We start from the raw sequence: 27,136 nt of genomic DNA, 5'->3' as shown, positions 1-27,136 counted from the left end.
GTAAGAGAGGCCAGAAGACACAGGACAACAGCCAGACTACATCCACACCTGCGAGAACCCAGCACCTCATGAGGTAGGTAAGATACAAGCTGCGGCCTGGCGGGAACCAAGTGCCCCTTCCCCCAGCTCCCGGCCAGAGGAGAGGAGTCGGAGCAGGGAGAGACAGGGAGCCCAGGACTGCTCAGCACCCAGCCCTAGCCATCCACACCAGAGCGCAGACACACAGTGCATGGGGTGCTGGAACTTAGGGAAACAGGACAGTAAGACCTGTGAGCAGGTCCCCACAGCCAGCGCCCCTGGGACAAAAGAAAAGCGAGTGCTTTTTGAAAGTCTTAAAGGGACAGGGACCCCACAGCCGGACGGAAGTGCCCCAGCATACTCAGCCCAGCAGCTGGGAATCCCGGAGAAACCTGGGAGCACTAACCTGCTGAGCAGCAGCACAGCTCTGAGGACCCTCACAGTGATAAACAGCCACCCACTCGTTCCCCCTCCAGCGCGGCCCCGGCATAGCAGAGCAGAGGCCTGAGGCTGACCATGCACACAGCAACAGGGCAGAGCTTCTTTCACAACAGCCAGAGACCCCGTCTGCACGCAGCTGCCCAGCACAAGCCACTAGGGTCGCCGTTCTCCCAGCCAACACAGAGCTCCCCACAACTACCTCTATCACCATGAAAAGGAAGAATTTGATCCAGAGCAAAATCACACAGACAACCTCTGATAAGGAGCTTGGAGAGTTACACCTAACCAATCTTCCAGAAAAAGAATTCAAAATAAAGGTCATAACCATGCTGATAGAGCTGCAGAGAAAAATACAATAGCTAACAGACAAAGTAGGGAGGGAGAATACAGAAATAAAACAATCTCTGGAAGGATTTAAAAGCAGAATGAATGAGATGCAAGAGGCCATTGATGGAATAGAAACCAGAGAATAGAACACATAGAAACTGACGCAGAGAGAGATAAAAGGATCTCCAGGAATGAAACAATATTAAGAGAACTGTGTGACCAATCCAAAAGGAACAGTATCTGCATTATAGGGGAACCAGAAGAAGAAGAGAGAGAAAAAGGGACAGAAAGTGTATTTGAAGAAATAATTGCTGAAAACTTCCCCAAATGGGGGAGAAAATAGTCGCTCAGACCATGGAAGTACACAGAACTCCCAACAGAAGAGACCCAAGGAGGACAACACCAAGACACATAATAATTAAAATGGCAAAGATCAAGGACAGGACAGAGTATTAAAGGCAGCTAGAGAGAGGAAAAAGGTCACCTACAAAGGAAAACCCATCAGGCTAACATCAGACTTCTCAACAGAAGCCATACAGGCCAGAAGAGAATGTCATGATATATTTAATGCAATGAAACAGAAGGGCCTTGAAACAAGGATACTGTATCCAGCACGATTATCATTTAAATATGAAGAAGGCAACAAACAATTCCCAGACAAGCAAAAGTTGAGGGAATTTGCCTCCCACAAACCACCTCTACAGGGTATTTTAGAGGGACTGCTCTAGCTGGGAGCACTCCTAAGGCTAAACAGATGTCACCAGAGAAAACAAAATCACAGCAAAGAAAGCAGACCAACCAAATACTAACTAAAGGCAAAAAATAAAATCAACTACCCACAAAAGCAGTTAAAGGAAACACAGAAGAACACAGAATAAAACACCCAACATATTAAGAATGGTGGAAGAGGAATAAGAAGGGAGAGAAATAAGGAACTATCAGACAGTGTTTATAATAGCTCAATAAGTGAGTTAAGTTAGACAGTAAGATACTAAAGAAGCTAACCTTGAACCTTTGGTAACCACGAATCTAAAGCCCGCAAGGGCAATAAGTACATATCTTTCAATAGTCACCCTAAATGTTAATGGGTTGAATGCACCAATTAAAAGCTACACTAATAGACTGGATAAAAAAGCAAGACCCATCTATATGCTGCTTACAAGAGACTCACCTCAAACCCAAAGACATGCACAGACTAAAAGTCAAGGGACAGAAAAAGATATTTCATGTAAACAATAGGGAGAAAAAAGCAGGTGTTGCAGTACTAGTATCAGACAAAATAGACTTCAAAACAAAGGAAGTCACAAGAGATAAAGAAGGACATTACATAATGATAAAGGGGTCAGTCCAACAAGAGGATATAACCATTATAAATATATATGCACCCAATACAGGACTACCAGCATATGTGAAACAAATACTAACAAAACTAAAGGAGGAAATAGAATGCAATGCATTCATTTTGGGAGACTAACACACCACTCACCTCAAAGGATAGATCCACCAGACAGAAAATAAGTAAGGACACAGAGGCACTGAACAACACACTAGAACAGATGGACCTAACAGACATCTATAGAGCTCTACATCCAAAAGCAACAGGATACACATTGTTCTCAAGTGCACATGGAACATTCTCCAGAATAGACCACATACCAGGCCACAAAAAGAGCCTCAGTAAATTCCAAGATTGAAATTCCACCAACCAACTTTTCAGACCACAAAGGTATAAAACTAGAAATAAATTGTACAAAGAAAGCAAAAAGGCCCACACACATGGAGGCTTAACAATGCTCCTAAAAAATCAATGGATCAACAACCAAATTAAAATAAAGATCAAGCAATATATGGAAACAAATGACAACAACACAAAGACTCAACTTCTGTGGGACACAGCGAAAGCAGTCTTAAGAGGAAAGTATATAGCAATCCAAGCATGTTTAAAAAAGGAAGAGCAATCCCAAATGAATGGTCTAATGTCACAATTATCGAAATTGGAAAAAGAAGAACAGATGAGGCCTAAAGTCAGCAGAAGGAGGGACATAATAAAGATCAGAGAAGAAAAAAATAAAATTGAGAAGAATAAAACAATAGAAAAAAAATTAATGAAACCAAGAGCTGGTTATTTGAAAAAATAAACAAAATAGATAAGCCTCTAGCCAGACTTATTAAGAGAAAAATAGAATCAACACACATCAACAGAATCAGAAATGAGAAAGGATAAATCAAAACGGATCCCACAGAAATACAAAGAATTATTAGAGAATACTATGAAAACCTATATGCTAACAAGCTGGAAAACCTAGAAGTAATGTACAATTCCTAGAAAAATACAACCTTCCAAGACTGACCCAGAAACAAAAAATCTAAACAGACCAATTACCAGCAACAAAAGTGAATCAGTAACCAAAAAACTACCCAAGAACAAAACCCCCAGGCCAGATGGATTTGCCTCGGAATTTTATCAGACATACAGAGAAGACATAATACCTATTCTTCTTAAAGATTTCCAAAAAATAGAAGAGGAGGGAATACTCCCAAACTCATTCTATGAAGCCAACATCACCCTAATACCAAAACAAGGCAAAGACCCCACCAAAAAAGAAAACCACAGACCAATATCCCTGATGAACGTAGATGCAAAAATACTCAAAATATTAGCAAACCAAATTCAAAAATACATCAAAAGGATCATACACCTTGACCAAGTGGGATTCATCCCAGGGATGCAAGGATGGTACAACATTTGAAAATCCATCAGCATCATCCACCACATAAACAAAAAGAAAGAAAAAAACCACATGATCATCTCCATAGATGCTGAAAAAGCATTTGACAAAATTCAACATCCATTCATGATAAAACCTCTCAACAAAATGGGTATAGAGGGCAAGTACCTCAACATAATGAAGGCCATATATGATAAACCCACAGCCAACAACATACTGAACAGCGAGAAGCTGAAAGCTTTTCCTCTGAGATCGGGAACAAGACAGGGATGCCCACTATCCCCACTGTTATACAACATAGTACTGGAGGTCCTAGCCATGGCAATTAGGCAAAACAAAGAAATGCAAGGAATCCAAATTCTTAAAGAAGTTAAACTGTCACTGTTTGCAGATGACATGATATTGTACATAAAAACCCTAAAGACTCCACTCCGAAACTACTAGAACTAATATCGGAATTCAGCAAAGTTGCAGGATACAAATTTAACACACAGAAATCTGTGGCTTTCCTATACACTAACAATGAACTAATAGAAAGAGAAATCAGGAAAACCATCCCATTCACAATTGCATTAAAAAGAATAAAATACCTAGGAATAAACCTAACCAAGGAAGTGAAACACCTATAACCTGAAAACTATAAGACACTCTTAAGAGAAATTGAAGAGGTCACTAACAAATGGAAACTCATTCCATGCTCTTGGCTAGGAAGAATTAATATCGTCAAAATGGCCATCCTGCCCAAAGCAATATACAGATTTGATGCAATCCCTATCAAATTACCAACAACATTCTTCAATGAACTGGAACAAATAATTCAAAAATTCATATGGAAACACCAAACACCCCGAAGAGCCAAAGCAATCCTGAGAAGGAAGAATAAAGTGGGCGGGGGGGATCTCACTCCCCAACTTCAAGCTCTACTACAAAGCCATGGTAATCAAGACAATTTGGTACTGGCACAAGAGCAGAGCCACAGACCAATGGAACAGAATAGACACTCCAGACATTAATCCAAACCTATATGGTCAATTAATATATGATAAAGGAGCCATGGACATACAATGGAGAAATGACAGTCTCTTCAACAGATGGTGCTGGCAAAACTGGACAGCTACATTTAAGAGAATGAAACTGGACCACTGTCTAACCCCATACACAAAAGTAAATTCGAAATGGATCAAAGACCTGAATGTACGTCATGAAACTATAAAAGTCTTAGAAAAAAAACATAGGCAAAAATCTCTTGGACATAAACATGAGCAACTTCTTCATGAACCTATCACCCCAGGCAAGGGAAACAAAAGCAAAAATGAACAAGTGGGACTATATTAAGCTGAAAAGCTTCTGTACAGCAAAGGACACCATCAATACAACAAAAAGGTACCCTACAGTATGGGAGAACATATTCATAAATGACAGATCTGATAAAGGGTTGACATCCAAAATAAAGAGCTCATGCACCTCAACAAACAGAAAGCAAATAATCCAATTAAAAAATGGGCAGAGGAACTGAACAGACAGTTCTCCAAAGAAGAAATTCAGATGGCCAACAGACACATGAGAAGATGCTCCACATCGCTAGTCATCAGAGAAATGCAAATTAAAACCACAATGAGATATCACCTCACACCAGTTAGGATGGCCACCATCCAAAAGACAAACAACAACAAATGTTGGCAAGGTTGCAGAGAAAGGGGAGCCCTCCTACACTGCTGGTGGGAATGTAAATTAGTTCAACCATTATGGAAAGCAGTATGGAGGTTCCTCAAAAAGGTCAAAATAGACTTACCATTTGACCCGGGAATTCCACTTCTAGAATTTATCCTAAGTATACAGCAGCCCAGTTTGAAAAAGGCAGACGCACCCCTATGTTTATCACAGCACTATTTACAATACACAAGACAGCACTGCCTAGCGCTACTGGCAGTTAGAAATAAGCAGTAAAACGTAAGTGGATAGTATGGATAGGAAAGCAAATAAAAAGTTTTTTCCCCTCCCTGCAACCTCTTCCCCTCCTTAATGATGTATAGAATTTCTAAAATTTAGCTGGAATTCCAGCAACGTTTAAATCATGCGGTATTTGCTAAGGAAGGCAGAGCAGAGAAAGAGAATTCAAAGAAAATACTCAAGTAAACTACACTGGAACCTTGAAAAGTAAAGAGGCTAAGGAGAAAAAAAGTACAGATGGCAAGGTTGTCTTTGGTAAATTTACGTACATTCAATTCTTTTAAAAAAAATTCTACATGGAAGAGGCTAGGAAAAAGATGGCAGCATGAGAAGTGAGGCAGAAACCTCCTCCAAAAGCCACATTTAACATGAAAATAAAGCAAATACAACTAATCCTGGAAAAGCAACCAGAAAGAAGACTGCAACAGATGGCTTACATCTGGGGAAAATAGAAGACCTTACAGAAAAGGGTAAAGTAGCAAAGCCATGATCTGGCAGAACCCAAATCCTCCCCAGCCCCAGCTCACAGGAGGGAGTGAAAGCCTAGGACAGCTAAGCACCCACCCCTGGAGATCTGCTCCAGGAGCACAAGCCCACATTACATGGTGCTCTGGAGATTAGAGGGGTTGTAAAGCAAAGACAGGCAGGATACATGGAGAAACTGAGATTCCAGCTGCTTGTGGAGAACAAGTACCCAAAATTGGCCGCTCTAGGAAAAAAGAAAGGCAGGTGCTTTGTAAGAGTTCCCAACACTGACAGGGCTGCTAAAGGGATGAGTATTACACAGAGCTTGCTGCAAAGGAGGATAGGTGGACATAACCTTCCTGGCACTCAGGTCAGCTGATTGGGAACTTTCAGGAGCTTCAGGCGCTCCATGCCTCTGGCTAGCAATGCAGTGCCAAAGGTACACTGAGGTATGCAGTGGGGCGCTCCTTCCTACCCACCGGTACCTGTTCACAAAACTGCAGCACCTGCCATTACACCAGGCCAGCCAGAGGGCAGCCCCGCCTACAGCAACTACAGAGGTGTAATGCAGAGCCTGCTCCCTGCACGTTCAGCACAATGGGCCTGGCAGTGAAGGTGGGAACTGCAGGCAGGAAGAAAGAAAAAGCTCTTTCCTTTAAGGCAGGTACTGGCACCGTGTGCCTACAACCCTTGCCATGGCTCCAGGGGCTGGGCAGCTCAAGAGAGGAGACCTTCTGGGTACTAGAGGGTGCTGCCTACACAAAGTTATTATTCCATATAATTCATTACAAGTATGAAGCGACAAAAGAATCCTGTTCAAACCAAAACACTACAAAAAACACAAAAAGGGCTCGATGAAACTGAAATCACCGTTCTTCTTGATAAAGATTTCAAAATAAAAATCATAAACATGCTGACGGAGCTACAGAAAAATATTCAAGATTTCAGGGATGACTTCAAGAAATAGAAACCTTGGAAAACAGTATCTGAAATGAAACATCAGTGGAGGGATTTAAAAGCAGTTTAGAAGAGGTAGAGGAGAAGGTCACTGGAACAGAAATTAGATAACAGGTATAAAAAGAAGCTGAGGCACAGAGAAGAAAAAGGATCTCTACTCCAGCAATATATGGAAACAAATGACAACAACAACACTAAGCCCCAACTTCTGTGGGACACAGCAAAAGCAGTCTTAAGAGGAAAGTATACAACAATCCAAGCATATTTAAAAAAGGAAGAACAATCCCAAATGAATGGTCTAATGTCACAATTATCGAAATTGGAAAAAGAAGAACAAATGAGGCCTAAGGTCAGCAGAAGGAGGGACATAATAAAGATCAGAGAAGAAATAAATAAAATTGAGAAGAATAAAACAATAGCAAAAATCAATGAAACCAAGAGCTGGTTCTTAGAGAAAATAAACAAAATAGATAAGCCTCTAGCCAGACTTATTAAGAGGAAAAGAGAGTCAACACAAATCAACAGTATCAGAAACGAGAAAGGAAAAATCACGACGGACCCCACGGAAATGCAAAGAATTATTAGAGAATACTATGAAAACCTATATGCTAACAAGCTGGGAAACCTAGGAGAAATGGACAACTTCCTAGAAAAATACAACCTTCCAAGAATGACCCAGAAAGAAACAGAAAATCTAAACAGACCAATTACCAGCAATGAAATTGAAGTGGTAATCAAAAAACTACCAAAGAACAAAACCCCCGGGCCAGATGGATTTACCTCGGAATTTTATCAGACATACAGGGAAGACATAATACCCATTCTCCTTAAAGTTTTCCAAAAAATAGAGGAGGAGGGGATACTCCCAAACTCATTCTATGAAGCTAACATCACCCTAATACCAAAACCAGGCAAAGACCCCACCTAAAAAGAAAACTACACACCAATATCCCTGATGAACGTAGATGCAAAAATACGCAACAAAATATTAGCAAACCGAATTCAAAAATACATCAAAAGGATCATACACCATGACCAAGTGGGATTCATCCCAGGGATGCAAGGATGGCACAACATTCGAAAGTCCATCAATATCATCCACCACATCAACAAAAAGAAAGACAAAAACCACATGATCATCTCCATAGATGCTGAAAAAGCATTTGACAAAGTTCAACAACCATTCATGATAAAAACTCTCAGCAAAATGGGAATAGAGGGCAAGTACCTCAACATAATAAAGGCCATCTATGATAAACCCACAGCCAAGATTATATTGAACAGCAAGAAGCTGAAAGCATTTCCTCTGAGATCGGGAACTAGACAGGGATGCCCACTCTCTCCACTGTTATTTAACATAGTACTGGAGGTCCTAGCCACGGCAATCAGACAAAACAAAGAAATACAAGGAATCCAGATTGGTAAAGAAGAAGTTAAACTGTCACTATTTGCAGATGACATGATACTGTACATAAAAAACCCTAAAGACTCTACCTCAAAACTAATAGAACTGATATCAGAATACAGCAAAGTTGCAGGATACAAAATGAACACAAAGAAATCTGTGGCTTTCCTAAACACTAACAATGAACCAACAGAAAGAGAAATCAGGAAAACAACTCCATTCACAATTGTATCAAAAAAAATAAAATACCTAGGAACAAACCTAACCAAAGAAGTGAAAGACTTATATGCTGAAAACTACAAGTCACTCTTAAGAGAAATTAAAGGGGACACTAACAGATGGAAACTCATCTCAAGCTCGTGGCTAGGAAGAATTAATATTGTCAAAATGGCCATCCTGCCCAAAGCAATATACAGATTTGATGCAAACCCTATCAAATTACCAGCAACATTCTTCAATGAACTGGAACAAATAATTCAAAAATTCATATGGAAACACCAAACACCCCGAATAGCCAAAGCAATCCTGAGAAAGAAGAATAAAGTAGAGGGGATCTCACTCCCCACCTTCAAACTCTACTATAAAGCCATAGTAATCAAGACAATTTGGTACTGGCACAAGAGCAGAGCCACAGACCAATGGAACAGACCAGACAATCCAGACATTAACCCAGACATATATGGTCAATTAATATTTGATAAAGGAGCCATGGACATACAATGGCGAAATGACAGTCTCTTCAACAGATGGTGCTGGCAAAACTGGACAGCTACATGTAGGAGAATGAAACTGGACCATTGTCTAACCCCCATATACAAAAGTAAATTCAAAATGGATCAAAGACCTGAATGTAAGTCATGAAACCATTAAACTCTTGGAAGAAAACATAGGCAAAAACCTCTTAGACATAAACATGAGTGACCTCTTCTTGAAGATATATCTCCCCGGGCAAGGAAAACAACAGCAAAAATGAACAAGTGGGACTATATTAAGCTGAAAAGCTTCTGTACAGCAAAAGACACCATTAATAGAACAAAAAGGAACCCTACAGTATGGGAGAATATATTTGAAAATGACACATCCGATAAAGGCTTGACGTCCAGAATATATAAGGAGCTCTCACGCCTCAACAAACAAAAAACAAATAACCCAATTAAAAAATGGGCAGAGGAACTAAACAGACAGTTCTCCAAAAAAGAAATACAGATGGCCAACAGACACATGAAAAGATGCTCCACATCGCTAATTATCAGAGAAATGCAAATTAAAACTACAATGAGGTATCACCTCACACCAGTAAGAATGGCTGTCATCCAAAAGACAAACAACAACAAATGTTGGCGAGGCTGTGGAGAAAGGGGAACCCTCCTACACTGCTGGTGGGAATGTTAAGTTAGTTCAACCATTGTGGAAAGCAGTATGGAGGTACATCAAAATGCTCAAAACAGACATACCATTTGACCCAGGAATTGCACTCCTAGGAATTTACCCTAAGAATGCAGCAATCAAGTATGAGAAAGATCAGTGCACCCCTATGTTTATCGCAGCACTATTTACAATAGCCAAGAATTGCAAGCAACCTAAATGTCCATCTATAGATGAATGGATAAAGAAGATGTGGTACATATACACAATGGAATACTACTCAGCCATAAGAAAAGGGCAAATCCAACCATTTGCAGCAACATGGATGGAGCTGGAGGGTATTATGCTCAGTGAAACAAGCCAAGCGGAGAAAGAGAAATACCAAATGATTTCACTTATCTGTGGAATATAAGAACAAAGGAAAAACTGAAGGAACAAAACAGCAGCAGAATCACAGAACTCAAGAATGGACTAACAGGTACCAAAGGGAAAGGGATGGGGGAGGATGGGTGGGTAGGGAGGTAAAAGGGGTGGGGGAGAAGAGGGGTATTAAGATTAGCATACATCAGGGGGTGGGAGAAAGGGGAGGGCTGTACAACACAGAGAAGGCAAGTAGTGATTCTACAACATTTTGCTATGCTGATGGACAGTGACTGTAAAGGGGTTTATAGGGGGGACCTGGTATAGGGGAGAGTCTAGTAAACATAATATTCGTCATGTAAGTGTAGATTAGTGATACCAAAAAAAAAAAAAAGGGCAGTTCCTGTGTGGTGACCTCCAATGAGTTCTACACAAGAGTATAAAGGGCATATAAAACTGTAGGCAAAGGGTCTTTTTGTGTTTATACAGAGGATCAAAGCCTAATTGGGCTACCCCGAAAATGAACTAAGATACGATATGAAAAAGAACTTCCACCCTCAGCACTCTCTGGAAGACTCATGCCAGAAGATGATCATCAAAAAACCCCAACAAAGATCCACGCACTGCTACAGCTGTAGATGCACTCATCCCACCAGTTCCTGGACTTGCCATGGGAATGAGGAAGGAGATATCTAAGCTGGCCTGTGCATACAGTAAAACAACAAATTTGACTGGATCTATACTGTTGGAACTCAACTAAGAATTAGGAGAAGTGCAAATTGTAGCACTCCAAAATCTTACAACTACAGACTATTTACTGTTAAAAGAACATAAGGGATGTGAACAGTCCCCAGGAATGGGTTGTTTTAATTTGTCTGATTTCTCTCAGACTGTTCAAGTTCAGTTGGACAATATCCACCATATCATAGATAAGGTTTCACAAATGCCTAAGGTGCCTAACTGGTTTTCTTGGTTTCACTGGAGATGGCTGGTAATTACAGATATGCTTTGGTTATGTAACTATACTCCTATTATGTTAATGTGTGTACGCAATTTAAGTAGTAGCTTAAAACCTATACATGCTGAAGTTACTCTACAAGAAGATATGTCAAAGAAATAATCAATCTTCCCATGTTTTCTGCCGCCTGCTACTTCTATAGCTTTTCTTCTTCCTTCCTAATTACAACCCTTAAATAGAATTCGTGCCTCATATCAAATTTACCGAGTATCATAATTCTTCCAAGTGGTAAAGATACCTCAAGACAAATGCTGGGCATAGAAGCTACAGGGCATAAATATGCAAAGAAATAAAAAGCTAACCATTTCAAAAAATAAGGCTTCTCTCTCACTTACCAACTTTACATTTCCCTGTATGGCTCCGGAAGATGACTGGTTAGCCAGAGATGGGTAAGATTCCTCAAGGGAGGAACAACCTAAGACAGACACAGTCGCAGGGGGGTCATCAGGTGAGAAATTGGGGATCAAAAGAGGTGAGGCTTAGAACCTCACCCCCCCGTTCTGAGAGAAATCTTCTGCATCCGTGGATGTTTTATTGCCCTTGTCTAGCTTGGATTAACACATAGTCTACAGGCACACACCTGATCATCTACATTTGCTCTCTTACAACACTAAACTATGTTTTCTACCTTTATCTTGTATCTACCTACCACTTCAGCATTTTATTAAAAATAATAATAATAAAGAGAGAAATGTGGTATCCACATATAAATCAAGTATAAAAACCAAATGAGTATTCATATTTGAACTGACTGTTTATAGTTCATAATGCATGAGCAAAACCGAAGGTTTCTGTGATGGCTGCCCTTGTACTGTTCAACATGTAAGAACTTGTTCTCCATGTAAGAACTTGTTTGTTATGCCTCAGAAGATTGGAGACTGACGAAAATTAGGCTTGGGGTGGATTAATGATTGTGCATTGAGCATTGACCCCCCTATACAGAATTTTATTGTTGTTAACAACCGTTTGATCAATAAATATGAGAGATGCCCTCACAAACAAAAAAAAAGTACACACTTCGAATGGTAAAATAATAAGTAACCGGGATGTAATGAATATAGTCAAGATATTGGAACAGCTTGGTATGGTGATAGCTGGAACCTAGAATTGTCATGTATATAAATGTTGAATCACTATGTTGTACACCTGAAACTAATGTAATGTAATACTGTGTGTCAACTACCCTTCAATAAAAAATAATTATCTACAAAAAAAAAAAAAAAAAAAAGGATCTCTAGGAATGAAACAATAATAAGACAACTTTGCGACCTATCCAAACAAAACAACATTTACATTATAGAAGTCTCAGAAGGAGAGAGAGAAAAAGTGATAGAAAGAGTCTTTGAGGAAATAATTGCTGAAAACTTCCCAAATATGGGGAAGGAAATAGTCACTCAGCTCATGGAAGTGCAGGATCTCCCCAAACAAGGGACCTAAGGAAGACAACACCAAGATATAATAGTTAAAAAGGCAAAGATCATGGACAGGGACAGAGTATTATAAGCAGTCAGAGACAGAGAAAAAAATCAGATACAAAGGAAAACCCATCTATCATCAGACTTCTCAGCAAAAACTTTACAGGACAGAAGAAAGTGGCATGATATATTCAAAGCAATGAAACAGAAAGGCCTCAAACCAAGAATATTCTATCTGGCAAGACTATCATTTAAATTTGAAGCAGGGATTAAACAATTTCCAGATAAGCAAAAATTGAGGGAATTTACCTCCCACAAATCATCTCTACAGTGTATTTTGGAAGGACTGTTATAGATGGAAGTGCTCCTAAGGGTAAATAGCTGTCACCAGAGAAAATAAAATCACAGTAAAGGAAGTAGAACATTACTAAGCAAATACAAAATTAAATCAACTACCAACAAAGTCAAGGGATACACAAAGAGTACAGAATATGACACATAATATGTAAAGAGTGGAGGAGGAAGGAAAAAAGGGAGAAAAAAAAAGAACCTTTAGATTGAGTTTGAAACAACATAATAAGTGAGTTAAGTCAGACTGTTATAAGGTAAAAAAACTGCCCCTGAATCTTTGATAACCACAAATCTAAAGGCTGCAATGGCAGTAAATACATATCTATCGATAACCACCCTAAACATAAATGAACTGAATGCACCAATCAAAAGACACAGAGTTACAGAATGGATAAAAAAATTAGACCCATCACAGAAGATCAAAGCCTAATTGGGCTACCCCGAAAATGAACTAAGATACGATATGAAAGAGAACTTCCAACATCAGCACTCTCGGGAAGACTCATGACAGAAGATGATCATCAAAATAACCCCAACAAAGATCCACGCACTGCTACAGCTGTAGATGCACTCATCCCACCAGTTCCTGGACTTGCCATGGGAATGAGGAAGGAGATATCTAAGCTGGCCTGTGCATACAGTAAAACAACAAATTTGACTGGATCTATACTGTTGGAACTCAACCAAGAATTAGGAGAAGTGCAAATTGTAGCACTCCAAAATCTTACAACTACAGACTATTTACTGTTAAAAGAACATAAGGGATGTGAACATTCCCCAGGAATGGGTTGTTTTAATTTGTCTGATTTCTCTCAGACTGTTCAAGTTCAGTTGGACAATATCCACCATATCATAGATAAGGTTTCACAAATGCCTAAGGTGCCTAACTGGTTTTCTTGGTTTCACTGGAGATGGCTGGTAATTACAGATATGCTTTGGTTATGTAACTATACTCCTATTATGTTAATGTGTGTGCACAATTTAAGTAGTAGCTTAAAACCTATACATGCTGAAGTTACTCTACAAGAAGATATGTCAAAGAAATAATCAATCTTCCCATGTTTTCTGCCGCCTGCTACTTCTATAGCTTTTCTTCTTCCTTCCTAATTACAACCCTTAAATAGAATTCGTGCCTCATATCAAATTTACCGAGTATCATAATTCTTCCAAGTGGTAAAGATACCTCAAGACAAATGCTGGGCATAGAAGCCACAGGGCATAAATATGCAAAGAAGTAAAAAGCTAACCTTTTCAAAAAATAAGGCTTCTCTCTCACTTACCAACTTTACATTTCCCTGTATGGCTCCGGAAGATGACTGGTTAGCCAGAGACGGGTAAGATTCCTCAAGGGAGGAACAACCTAAGACAGGCACAGTCGCAGGGGGGCCATCAGGTGAGAAATTGGGGATCAACAGAGGTGAGGCTTAGAACCTCACCCCCCCGTTCTGAGAGAAATCTTCTGCATACGTGGATGTTTTATTACCCTGGTCTAGCTTGGATTAACACATAGTCTACAGGCACACACCTGATCATCTACATGTGCTCTCTTACAACACTAAACTATGTTTTCTACCTTTATCTTGTATCTACCTACCACTTCAGCATTTTATTAAAAATAATAATAATAAAGAGAGAAATGTGGTATCCACATATAAATCAAGTATAAAAACCAAATGAGTATTCATATTTGAACTGACTGTTTAGAGTTCATAATGCATGAGCAAAACCGAAAGTTTCTGTGATGACTGCCCTTGTACTGTTCACTATGTAACTTATTCATTATGTAAGAATTTGTTCTACATGTAAGAACTTGTTTGTTATGCCTCAGAAGATTGGAGACTGACGAAAATTAGGCTTGGGGTGGATTAATGATTGTGCATTGAGCATTGACTCCCCTATACAGAATTTTATTGTTGTTAACAACCGTTTGATCAATAAATATGAGAGATGCCCTCACAAAAAAAAAAAAAAAAAAAAAAAAAAAAAGGACAGACTTCCAATGGTAAAATAAATAAGTAACCGGGATGTAATGTATAGCATAAGGAATATAGTCAAGATATTGTAACAGCTTGGTAGGGTGATAGCTGGAACCTAGAATTATGTATATAAATGTTCTACCACTGTGTTGTACACTTGAAACTAATGTAATGTAATACTGTGCGTCAACTACCCTTCAATAAAAAATAATTATTTAAAAAAAAAAAAAATTAGACCCATCAATATGCTGCCTACAAGAGACTCACTTCAAACCAATAAACATACATAGACTAAAAGTGCAGGAATGGAAAAGATATATCATGCAACTAACAGGAAAAAAGCAGGAGTTGCAGTACTTGTATGAGTCAAAATAGACTTCAAAATAAATAACATTAACAAGAGACAAAGAAGGACATTACATAATGATAAAGAGGTCAGTCCAACAAGAAGATATAACCATTATAAATATCTATGCACCCAACATAGGAGCACCCAAATATGTGAAACAAATACCAGCAGAATTAAAGGGGGAAATAGAATACAAAGTATTTATTTTAGGAGACTGCAACACACCACTCACTCCAAAGGATAGGTCAACCAGGCAGAAAATAGGTAAGGATACTATCACTGAACAACACATTAGAACAGAGGACCTAACAGACATTTGCAGAACACGCCACCTAAAAGCAGCAGGATACACATTCTTCTCAAGTGCACATGGAACATTTTCCAGAAGAGATTACATATTGAGCCACAAAAAGAGCCTCAGTAAATTCAGAAGAATTGAAACTGTACCAACCAGCTTCTCAGACCACAAAGGTATGAAACTAGAAATTAATTATACAAAGAAAATGAAAAAGCCCACAAACATATGGAGGCTTAACAACATGCTCCTAAGCAATCAATGGATCAATGACCAAATAAAAACAGAGATCAAGCAATATATGGAGACAAACGACAACAATAACTCAACACTGCAAAATATGTAGGATGCAGCAAAGACCATGCTAAGAGGGAAGTATATTGCAATACAAGCCAACCTTAGGAAAAAAGAACAATCCCATAGGAACAGTCTAAACTCACAATTAATGAAACTAGAAAAAGAAGAACAAATGAGGCCCAAAGTCAGTAGAAGGAGGGACATAATAAAGATTAGAGCATAAATAAATATAGTCGAGAAGAATAAAACAATAGAAAGAATCACTAAATCAGGAGCTGGTTCTTCGAAGAAACAAACAAAATAGATAAACCTCTGACAAGACTTACCAAGAAAAAAAAAGTCTACACACATAAACAGAATCAGAAATGAAAAAGGAAAAATCACTATGGACACCACAGAAATACAAAGAATTATTTTAAAATACTATGAAAAAAATTATATGCTAACAAATTGGGTAACCTAGAAGAAATGGGCAACTTTCTAGAAAAATACAACCTTCTAAAACTGACCCAGGAAGAAACAGAAAACATGAACAGACCAATTACCAGCAATGAAACTGAATTGGAAAGCAAAAAACTACCTAAGAACAAAATGCCTGTCCCAGATGGTTTTACGGCTAAATTTTATCAACAATTTAGAGAAGAACTAGTACCTATCCTCCTTAAAGTTTTCCAAAAACTAAAAGAGGAGGGAATACTTACAAATTCATTCTATGAAGCCAGCATCACTCTAACACAAAAACCAGACAAACACACCACAAAAAAGAAAATTAGAGAGCAATATCCCTGATAAACACAGAGGCAAAAATATTCAACAAAATATTAGCAAACCGAATTTTAAAAATACATCAAAAAGATCATCCATCATGATTAAGTGGGATTTATTCCAGGGATGCAAAGATGGTACAGTATTTGAAAATCCATCAACATCATACACCACATCAACAAAAAGAAGGACAAAAATCACATGATCATCTCAATAGATGCTAAAAAAAGCACTGGAAAAAATTCAACATCCATTCATGATAAAAATACTCAACAATATGGGTATACAGTGCAAGCACCTCAAAATAATAAAGAATACATATGAAAAACCCACAGCCAACATTATACTTAACAGCAAAAAGCTAAAAGCTTTTCCTCTAAGACTGGGAACAAGACAAGGATGCCCCCTCGTACCACTTTTATTCAGCATAGTACTGGAGTTCCTGGATATGGCAAATAGACAGCACAAAGAAATAAAAGGCATCCAAATTGGTAAGGAAGAAGTTAAACTGCCATTGTTTGCAGATGATATGATATTATACATAAAAAACCCTAAAGAATCCACTCTAAAACTACGAGAATAACTGAATTCAGGAAACTTGTAGAGTACAAAATTAATACACAGAAATCTGCTGCATTCCTATATACTAACAATGAACTAGCATAAAGAGAAATCAGGAAGACAATTCCATTCATAATTGCATCAGAAAGAATAAAAAACCTAGGAATAAACCTAACCAAGGAGGTGCAAGACCTATACCCAGATAATAACTACAAGACACTCACGAGAGAAACTGAAGACACGAATAAATGGAAATACATCTCATGCTCATGAATAGGAAGAATTAATATTGTCAAAATGGCCATCCTGCCTAACTCAATCTACACGTTCAATGCAATCCCTGTCAAAATATCAGTAGCATTCTTCAACAAACTAGAACAAGTAGTTCTAAAATTCATATGGAAGCAGAAAAGACTCTGAATAGCCAAAGAAATCCTGAGAAGGAAGAATAAAGCTGGGGGATTATGTTCCCCAACTTCAAGCTCTACTACAAAGCCACAGTATTCAAGGCAATTTGATACTGGCCTAAGAACAGACCCGTAGATCACTGGAATAGAATAGACAGCCCAGCTATAATGCCACAAATATATGGCCAATTAATATATGATAAAGTAGCCATGGATATACAATGAAGAAATGACATTCTCTTCAACAGCTAATGTTGGCAAAACTGGACAGATACACGTAACAGAATAAAACTGGATTACATCTAATGCCATACACAAAAGTAAACTCAAAATGGATCAAAGACCTGAATGTAAGTCATGAAACCATAAAACTCTTAGAAGAAAACATATCAAAAATCTCTTGAATATAAACATGAGCAACTTTTTCCTGAATGCTTCTCCTCAGGCAAGTGAAACAAAAGCAAAAATGAACAAATTGGACTACGTCAAACTGAAAAGCTTCTTTACAGCAAAGGACACCAATCAGTAAAACAAAAAGGTATCCTACAGTATGGGAGAATATATTCATAAATGACATCAGATAAGGGGTTAACATCCAAAATATATACAGACTTCACATGCTTCTACACCCAAAAAGCAAGTAACTTGATTACAAAATAGGAGCAGGATCTAAAAAGACACTTCTCTGAAGAAGAAATCCAGATGGCCAACAGGCACGTGAAAAGATGCTCCACATCACTAATTATCAAGGAAATGCAAATTAAAATCACAATGAGGTATCACCTCACACCAGCTGGATGGCCAGCATCCAAAAGATAAGGCACAACAAATGCTAGAGAGGAGGCAGAGAAAGGGGAACCCTTCTACACTGCTGGTGGGAATGTAAATTAGTTCAGCCATTGTGGAAAGCAATATGGAGGTTTCTCAAAAAACTAAACATAAAAATACCATTTGACCCAGGAATTCCACTCCTGGGAATTTAGCCAAAGAAAACAACATCACAGACTCAAAAAGACAGATGGACCCCTATATTTATCATGGTGCTATTTACAATAGCCAAGATATGGAAGCCACCTAAGTGTCCATCAATAAATAAATGGATAAAGATGATGTACATATACACAATGGCATATTGTTCAGTCATAAGAAGAAAACAGATCCTACTATTCACCAGAACATGGATGGAGCTAGAGAGTATTATGCTTAGTGAAATAAGCCAGACAGAGAAAGAAAAGTACCAAATGATTTCCATCATTTGTGGAGTATAACAACAAAGCAAAACTGAAGGAACAGAACAGCAGCAGACTCACAGACTCCAAGAAGAAACTAGGGGTTACAAACAGAAGAGGGTTGGGAGGGTGGGTGTGGAAGGAGGGATAAGGGGATTAAGGGGTATTTTGATTAGCACACATAATGTAGGGGGGGTGTCATGGGGAGGGCAATATAGCACAGAGAAGACAAGTAATGACTCTATAGCATCTTACTACACTGATGGACAGTGACAGCAATGGGATGTGGAGGGGGGACTTGATAATACGGATGAACATAGTAACCACATTTTTGCTCATGTGAAACCTTCATAAGATTATATGTCAATGATACCTTAATAAAAAAATAAATAAAAAACAAAAAATTCTACATGGAAAGATATGCCACTATACAGAAAATTCTTATGATTAAATATGCATCTACAGTCTATGAGGTAAATATATAAGAGTTCTGAATTAAAAATAAAAACAGAAATAAGTATGTATTTGAGCACTTTATAGCATTCACTGTAAGAATCGCTTTACATAATTGCAACCTAAAGGTAAGAATTGTATCCTATCTATCTTTTTAAATCCTCAGTATAAGTAACTATCTGAAAAACATAAGGTTCTCAATAAAGGATTTGAATAAATGAATAAATGAATGATAGCATCCGTTAAGCTTCTCAAAATTACTGAGAAATTTACTATTGTTTTTCCTCTTGTTCATCGTACATTCACTTATTGTTCTCCTAATACAAGTTACATACACGCTGTCAAGGAACTAGAACCCTCTTCATACCTTCGGTTGTTGGAAATACTTCTTCTCCTTCAGTTTTAGTCTCTGCCAGTTTCCCAGTTCTCAGCAACACTTCTGCAAAGCTCTCTGCTGGGACATTCTGACAGGTGTTACAGATTACTTTAGGCTAGACAAAAGCAGCGGCACCAGTTAGTAGGCTATCTTTTTTTTCTATGAAGATATTCTTAAAAACAATTGTAGGAGTTTATATCTTATGGTGGTAAACTTCTGATTTACTAAAGCATATTGTTTTATGTAAAATTTTAAACAGATTTTAACCTCATAATATGTTGTAATATGAAAGAAATCACATAAAACCAATAAACATGAGTGAAAATGAAGCCAAAGAAGTACATTTTCAGGGAAATTTGTTTTGTTTACCCTAAAATGCCCACAACAGCATGACAGCTAAGTCTATGTTCGGAGGCCCGCTGTTCCTCACCTCTGTGACAAAGGGATCAGAGAGCACGGATTCATAGAAAGGATGACAGCCTTGTTTTTCTAGATCCTCATTGGCTATGGTTCCAGTTCGATAAGCACCACCAAATTCTTGCCCCTAAATAGAACAAAGTAAAGAGCAAGGATAAAAAAGAGAGCAGGAGGGAGCACGGGTTTCAGGAGAAACTCATCAACGTGCATTGCGTCATCTAAAGACAGTGTGTCCAAGTGACAGACACCCAGCAGAAAACCTGAGGATAAGTGCTGTATGAGCAGCACTTCAACCTCACCTCACCTGCAACGGCTTTTGATCTTCCTGGTCCCACTGACGTCAATGACTCAGAAACACTGAAGCAACTGGTGTTATACACATGGTGAGTTCCCTATTATACTGCAGTCAGAGTAACCGTCCTAAAACATCATTTTGCACATATTGCTCCCCTGCTCACAAAACCCTTCAAAGCTTTGAACAATGCAAAGACCTAATAGTATCAAGTCTAAACTGTAAAATAACATGTAAAGCTATTAAATGTCAAAAAACACTAAAGGCCACCTCTTCACTCCAACCAAAGCAATCTACTTTATGCATCCTACTGGCCTCTGTGCCTTTCCTTCCACTGTGAAGGTCCTGTCCATGCTGACTGCCTAGTGAGATCCCACCTCTCCTCCCAGGCCCACCTCAGACCTCGCCTGCTGAAACCTTACCAGATGAAGAACATAGAATTGTGTCCCTTTCATTACCCCCACCTCCTCCAAAACCACAATTCACAGGAATGTCTTAATGACTCATCATCAGAATTCCTCAGAAGCAAGTACTTGTATCCCTAGGATGGGTAATTATCTTTATGTTTGCTTTCCTCAAATAGATTATAAAGCTCCTTAAAGCGTGAACCAAGTAAATGATATTCATCCATTCCTTCAAAGTTTACTGAGCACTTACTTTATGCTGAGCACAAGCTAGGGAAACAATGAAGCTGCTGCTGCAAATGACAATAAAATTACAACTCTTCTTAACAAAAACTATATACATATTAGTCACAGGGTTAAACACTTTATCTAAGACCTACACCCTCAACAAGTTCAACAGGTAAATCAGAAAAGTAACCACAATCATAACCCAGAGTGACATGTGCAACGATAAGAGAGGTACAGTCTTACCCCCCAGTCAAGCATGTAGAATCCAAGTCATCAGTATCTTCATTGACTCAACTATCTTCATTTGCTTATCTCATCCTCAGTTCTCCTCTCTGCTGCACATTCCACATCCAGACATCAGCAGGTCCACAAAATGCATCTCCAAACCAACCACCTCCCACTTCCTTTGAGGCTGTCCTAGTGCGAACCACCAGCCTTCCACCCAGAGTGCTGGAGTTGAGCTCACTCTTTCCGCTTTTACTCTTGACTCACTCCAGCCCTCTACACAGCAGTTAAATGATCCGACTAAAAGTAAAGCTGGACCACCCAACTGCACTGCCTACATCCTCTGGTAGCTTTCCATTTTACTCAGAATAAAACCTACGGTCCTCATCATGATCTAGATAAAGTTCTGTATGCCTGGCCTCTTCACCACGTCTCTGATCTTATCCCATTGTTCACTCTGCTCACACCACATCAGCCTTCTTTGTGTTCTACCAAGACGTCCAGCCCTTCCCCTTGCAAAGGGCTTTGCACTTGTTCTATTTGTCTCGATTTGTTTTCTGTTCAAAGGGATTCCTCTTGTGAGAAACTAACTTCCGCATCTAAATCAGAACTTACTTTCCCCAGTATCACTCCTCATCCCCTCACACTGAGTCATCTTCACAGTGCTCATTTTCACCTGCCTGGAGTAACCGTATAAATATTTCATGTGCTGAGTTCCTTTTCTCCCCCCGCTGAAATACAGGTTCCACAGGGGAAGGAATTAGACTGAAGTGCTTTGCCATTCTATTCTCAGTGACTAGTACAGTATCTGACACACAGAAAATATGGTAAATATCTGCAGAATGAATTAATGAATGAGAGCGACACCCAGTGAGTGTATGTGGTAATCTTATAAACACACCCCTCTTTGTTCTCCAGTGTCAGACTGAAGAACCATGGCTTGACAATGCAGAGAAGTTACCAGGAGAACGAGGATCAAAGTTTCCCAGAAAGGAAGCTCAATTACACTAATGCTCGTCCTGACCTCTACTTACAGGTTCAAAGAATCTATTAAATTTTTCTCTTTACCCAGAGCCCCTATTGAAGACTTGTGCCACCCCCAACCCCCACTCCCCATCCCAATACTCATATGTTGAAATCCTAAGCTCCAGTGGATGATATGGGGCCTTCAGTAGGTAGGCAGACGTGGAGGCAGAGCCCACATGATTAGGATTAGCTTCCTTAGGGCCTCCTCTGCCACGTGAGAAAAACAAGATGGCTGTCTATAAACCAGAAAGCAGACCCTCCCAGACACACTGAATCTGAGGGCACCTTTATCTTGGACTTCCCAGCCTCCTGAATGGTCAGAAATAAATGTTTAAATGTTTAAGCCACCCAAGTCTATAGTATTTTTGTTAAAGCAATCCGGACAAACTTAACCCCCACACTGGCATCTAGCCCTTTTCCTTGACTACTGGCCTGTAGAAATATAGCAAAAGCGAAAGCATTGATATAACCATAATATAAACTTCAGTTCTGACACAGAAACCAAACTGTCTAAATCTATTATCCGTGTTCTTTCCAAGTACTCCATGGTAATATACTACATTCTATAAATAATTTCCTATCTGATGGGAGGCCTAGATTTCTTAAAAGATTATTTTAGTAATCTAGAGAAGAAAAAGCTGTTAACAAGTCAAAGCAACTGAAAAGCAGTGCCAATGAACTGGTGTAACTGTTCATTGATTTTACAGAGAGGGAGGCATTGCTTACTTGCAGGGGTCGAAGGTAAGTCAAAGACGTCTTCCACCACTGCCCGTCCCTGGCAGCCTGCAGCACAGCCCTGGTGGTGGTCGTGGTGCTCGACAGCACTTTCATGGTTGTGGCGGTGGTCCAGCGGAACAGGTCAGCTGAGCTGCGGCCCGGAACACTTCCTTCCTATGTTTTAAAAGAAAATAACCTATGTTATTTTAACCCTATGTTAAAAAAGAAAATGGCAAGAGTTAAAATGTGCATTGTCCTAGGAACAGAGAGTAAAAATGTGACTACTTGAAATGATCAGACCTGAAGACAAATAAATTTAAAAATCCATCTTGGCTGATAACAGATAAATGTAAAGCAAAGTACTATGGGCATATTGCATCTCCTCCAATCATTTACAGAAGAAAATCTGGTAATGGAGAAAACATCACTCTGCATTAGTCAAATACTCCCTTTCAGAAACATTTATGAGGTAAATAATGGGTTCTTAATTTTTTACCAGTGTAATACCTTACCAATGAGAAACTCATGTTTGTTTCTTTGACAAGACTTTTAAAGATTTATTATTTAAACTAAGAAATAAATTATTGATTTGAACAGTGCTACTGTGACCTAGACAAAGGTAGAGGATCCAGATGATCCACCCATAAATGTTGAAAAGTATTTTGTTTTTCATCTAAAAAAGTGGAGGATTAATAACATTTAGGTTTATAACATGGAAACCTCCTTGCCGATCTTTAGGCAATCAGCTAAATTCTAACTCTACGTTTACTAATTTGATAACACCACGTGGAGAAACATGCCAATACATCAACATTCTTTTAAACAGAAATGACAGCAACCACAATTGCTTTTGGTCAAAGAAAAATACTTGTTCTACAAAAATAAGATCCTTGGTTTAGTGTCGCCTGATTATTCCTAACCATCTATCCAATTAAATGAAAGAAACACTAAGGCCTTGTCTTTTAATTTCAAGAGCTTTCTTGCTAATAGAAGAATTGCTTAATTTGACTATTTAGGTCTACAACACAACATTCATAAACACAATATTTAAGTAATAAAAAAATGATAAATCATGTAATCACTCAGCAATTACAATGACATCATCATATAACAAATACTTAGGATAAATGCACTGTTTTAGACCAACCTGACAGTTGCCATATGTAGTAGGTAGAATTATGCACCCATTAAAGACATCCATGTCCTAACCCCTGGAACTTGTGGATATGTTACATTACATGGCAATTGGGCTTTGCAGATGTGATTGCAGACCTGGAGGTGAGATTACCTTGAATTATCTGAGTGGGACTAACCTAACCTAAAGCAGAGAATATATCCCAGCTAGGGTCAGAGAGAATTAGAAAGATGCCGTGGGGGAAGGGGTAGGACAGATCTGAGGAATGAGGGGACCAGCCCATTGTTGCAGTCTTTGAAGATGGAAGAAGGGGCCACAAGCCAAGGAACGTGGGTGACATCCTGAAGTTGAGAAAAGCCCTTAGGTGACAACCTAGCAAGGCACTGAGGACCTCAGTTCTACAACCACAAGGGATTAAGTTTTGTCAATATGAATAAGCATGGAAACAAACTATCCCTCAAGAGCCTTCAGAGAAGAACACAGCCCTGTAGGCACTTGGTTTTGGCCATGCGAGAATAAGCAGGGACCCATCCAAGTCTGCCCAATTTCTGTCCTTTGGGAATTATAAAATGATTCACCTGCACTGTTTTTAAACTGTCAAATTTGTGGTAGTGTGTTATAGCAACAATAGAAAACAAAAACACGTTAGGATACTTAATTTCTAGAAAACCATTGTGAATGTGTTCTTGCTTCTATAGGGAAATGTATTTAAACTATATTAGCCAATGCTTACAATTTACTCAGTTTGCTTAGGGTTTCCCACAAGATTTTTTAAACTATGCTTTTAAAATGTGAGTAAATGTGTCTTAACCCTAAAAGAAATGGTAATTGCGTGACACAATAGAGGTGCTAATGCCACTAAGGCAACCCAGCCTCAATCCAGCAAGCCACGTTGCACAGCTTAAATTTACACAAGGTAGTATATGTCAAACATATCTAAAAAATAAAAAAAGTTTTAGAAATTGTGCTTCCTGTGGGATTTTGGGCCATTGGCAAAAAATACAAACCATTAGCTCAATACAATATTATACATACCATAATTATGAAAGTAACAATTTTTAGAAAAAAGTGAATGATATTTTAACTAAAAAAAAAAAAATCATGTTAAATTGCCTGTATATTTACAAGAGCAACCAGGCTAAAAATAACTGTTTGGGATGTAGGTGCCAATAAAAGCCAGCACCTCTCCTGAGTTTCAGACTGTGGCAGATGCTACAGGGTGGCTCACTACACTCCACGCTGACCCCCTTGCAGACAGGCAGTCTCAACTCTTGCTACAAGTTGTAAAGTTAAAGACTACACCTCCCAGACTCCGGATAGCTGGCTTTCCACACAGATCCTAGTTTTCATCAAATGAATGCACGAAAAGGATCTGGGGGGTAGAACTACAGTAGAGGCCATCCTTCTGGTATTTCTGCAATTTTCTAATGGCAAGCAATAAATTTAACTCTCTCCTTCTTTCCTTCTCTCTCCCCTCTGACCTTCCCCATCTCTACCTTTTAATACTCCTAGTTGCCTTTTTGCAGCAGTGACAAAAGAACAAAAGTTCTGCAATATTGCAGATACTCTTAGAAACACACCTAAAGCCTGCTCTTCCAGTCCTTTCAGTAATTTTCTAAGTTCCCCATTTAAAAAATCCCCTTCTGCTAATAATAGAATGTTTTCTGTTACAACTGAACTGTGAATGATTTTTTAAAATTAATAAAAACTATAAGCAGGAATCAGATCAGCAGTATCATCTTATTCTGGAGTGGAAAACACGGCTTAAATCTCCAGTCATAATTAGGATAATAATCTTCCTGCTAGTCTACCTCTTGAGATAACTTCTCCCAGGCCGAGTTGAGTCTACAGAGCAGACACATCGAACAAAAATCACCCTATCAGCACAGCAGTGGGAAATTGAGTGGAAAAAACTTTCAGACCTGCCTTGAACCTTTACTGTCTTACATGGTAGCCATCAGTCATGCAGGCTGTTGTACACCGGAATGTGGCTATTCCAAACTGAGATGTGCTATAAAAGTAAAACATGATGGATTTTAAACACTTGGTGCCAAACATAATAAATGAATAACCTACATGTGCTTAGTCTCCACCAACAAAGGCTACAGCAGAATGCACCTTTTCTATTGACAGACATAACCAAGAGGGAACCTAGGGGGCTAAGCCTTACATTCTCAGTTCTTTCTCTCAATTTCAGCAGTTATGCACCCTCCCTTCTCGGTGTATTTTAAGGGGCATGGGGTGGTGGGAGGGGAAGGTAGAAAGCCCTACAGGGGAGAAAAACAATTCTCCCTTCAAGATAAATAATGATAGCTGCCACATCTTGAATGTTTGCTATGTGGCAAGACTTTACCAAGGGCTTTCTACGTATACTGGGTGCAAAAACTGAAAGAGAACACAAAAAACAACAACTGTTGTTTTAAAGGTAGTATTACTAAAATTCTTTGCTTTCCTTAATTTCTTTGCTATTTGAGGAATGGCAGCGGGGCCCCATTTCTTCTCTACTTCAATAGCATACACAGCCGACTCGTCACATCTGACTCCACTCAACAGGACAGAACCAAGCCGATTTCAGCTCCTGCACTCTAGAAGCCTCTCCTTTCCAGTAAGGCTACCACCGCGGTGGCCAAGGAGCTTTTGCTGTTACACAGCAGTGCAGATGTCACCTCCAACTCTTGCATTATGGAGGTAGTACCTCTTTCTGTCGGACTGCTCATCACTGTGCAGGTAAACCCACATTCCCCTGGTCCCCCCACCAGGGGATGAGCAGCACCCAAGGACTTTAATTCACAAAGAGCAACACCATCAGATGTGTTTTAGAAATATTATTCCTGGCACTGGAATCCAGTCAGGTGATTGGTGCACTAGTCCAAGCTTAGAACAATGAGGAACTGAATTAAGACACCAATGCCAGCAATATAGGAGGTTACCATATAGAATTCTTCTACCTGAATAATCTATTAAATACAAATGTTTTTATTCTTAATTCTTCTAAAGATGAAAGGGCCTGGGGTAGGTCGGATAAGCAGAGAAATTCAAAGATTCTGAATCCAACCATCTAAGAAAGAGAGTTCATGGTCACCAAGCTGGATCTTAGTGAAGAACTAAAGGACCCACACACACACACACGAAAGAACACAGGCAAACTTGGATGGGCTGTTAAGCAAGGTGAGGTGAGATGCA

General features: G+C 39.0%; 1 protein-coding gene across 3 annotated transcripts in view; it reads right to left on the bottom strand.

Annotated features, from left to right (window-relative positions):
• NBAS (NBAS subunit of NRZ tethering complex) overlaps nt 1–27,136 on the bottom strand; it is a 345,656-nt gene that overhangs the window by 126,641 nt on the left and 191,879 nt on the right. For 2 of the 3 annotated variants that reach the window (XM_057497443.1, XM_057497442.1), the window contains exons 36-38: nt 22,828–22,992; nt 19,940–20,053; nt 19,501–19,624 (exon numbers count right to left, since the gene is read on the bottom strand). In XM_057497443.1, the coding sequence (XP_057353426.1) occupies nt 19,501–19,624; nt 19,940–20,053; nt 22,828–22,992 (403 nt within the window). The remainder of the gene's footprint in view (nt 1–19,500; nt 19,625–19,939; nt 20,054–22,827; nt 22,993–27,136) is intronic. The other variant, XM_036881629.2, reaches the window with a different exon arrangement.

This window comes from Manis pentadactyla, chromosome 2 (assembly GCF_030020395.1).
Source record: "Manis pentadactyla isolate mManPen7 chromosome 2, mManPen7.hap1, whole genome shotgun sequence".
In the NCBI taxonomy this organism is placed as follows: Eukaryota; Metazoa; Chordata; class Mammalia; order Pholidota; family Manidae; genus Manis; species Manis pentadactyla.
Note: the sequence above shows the minus strand (reverse complement) of the source record. Positions and strands in the feature narration are given on the sequence as shown.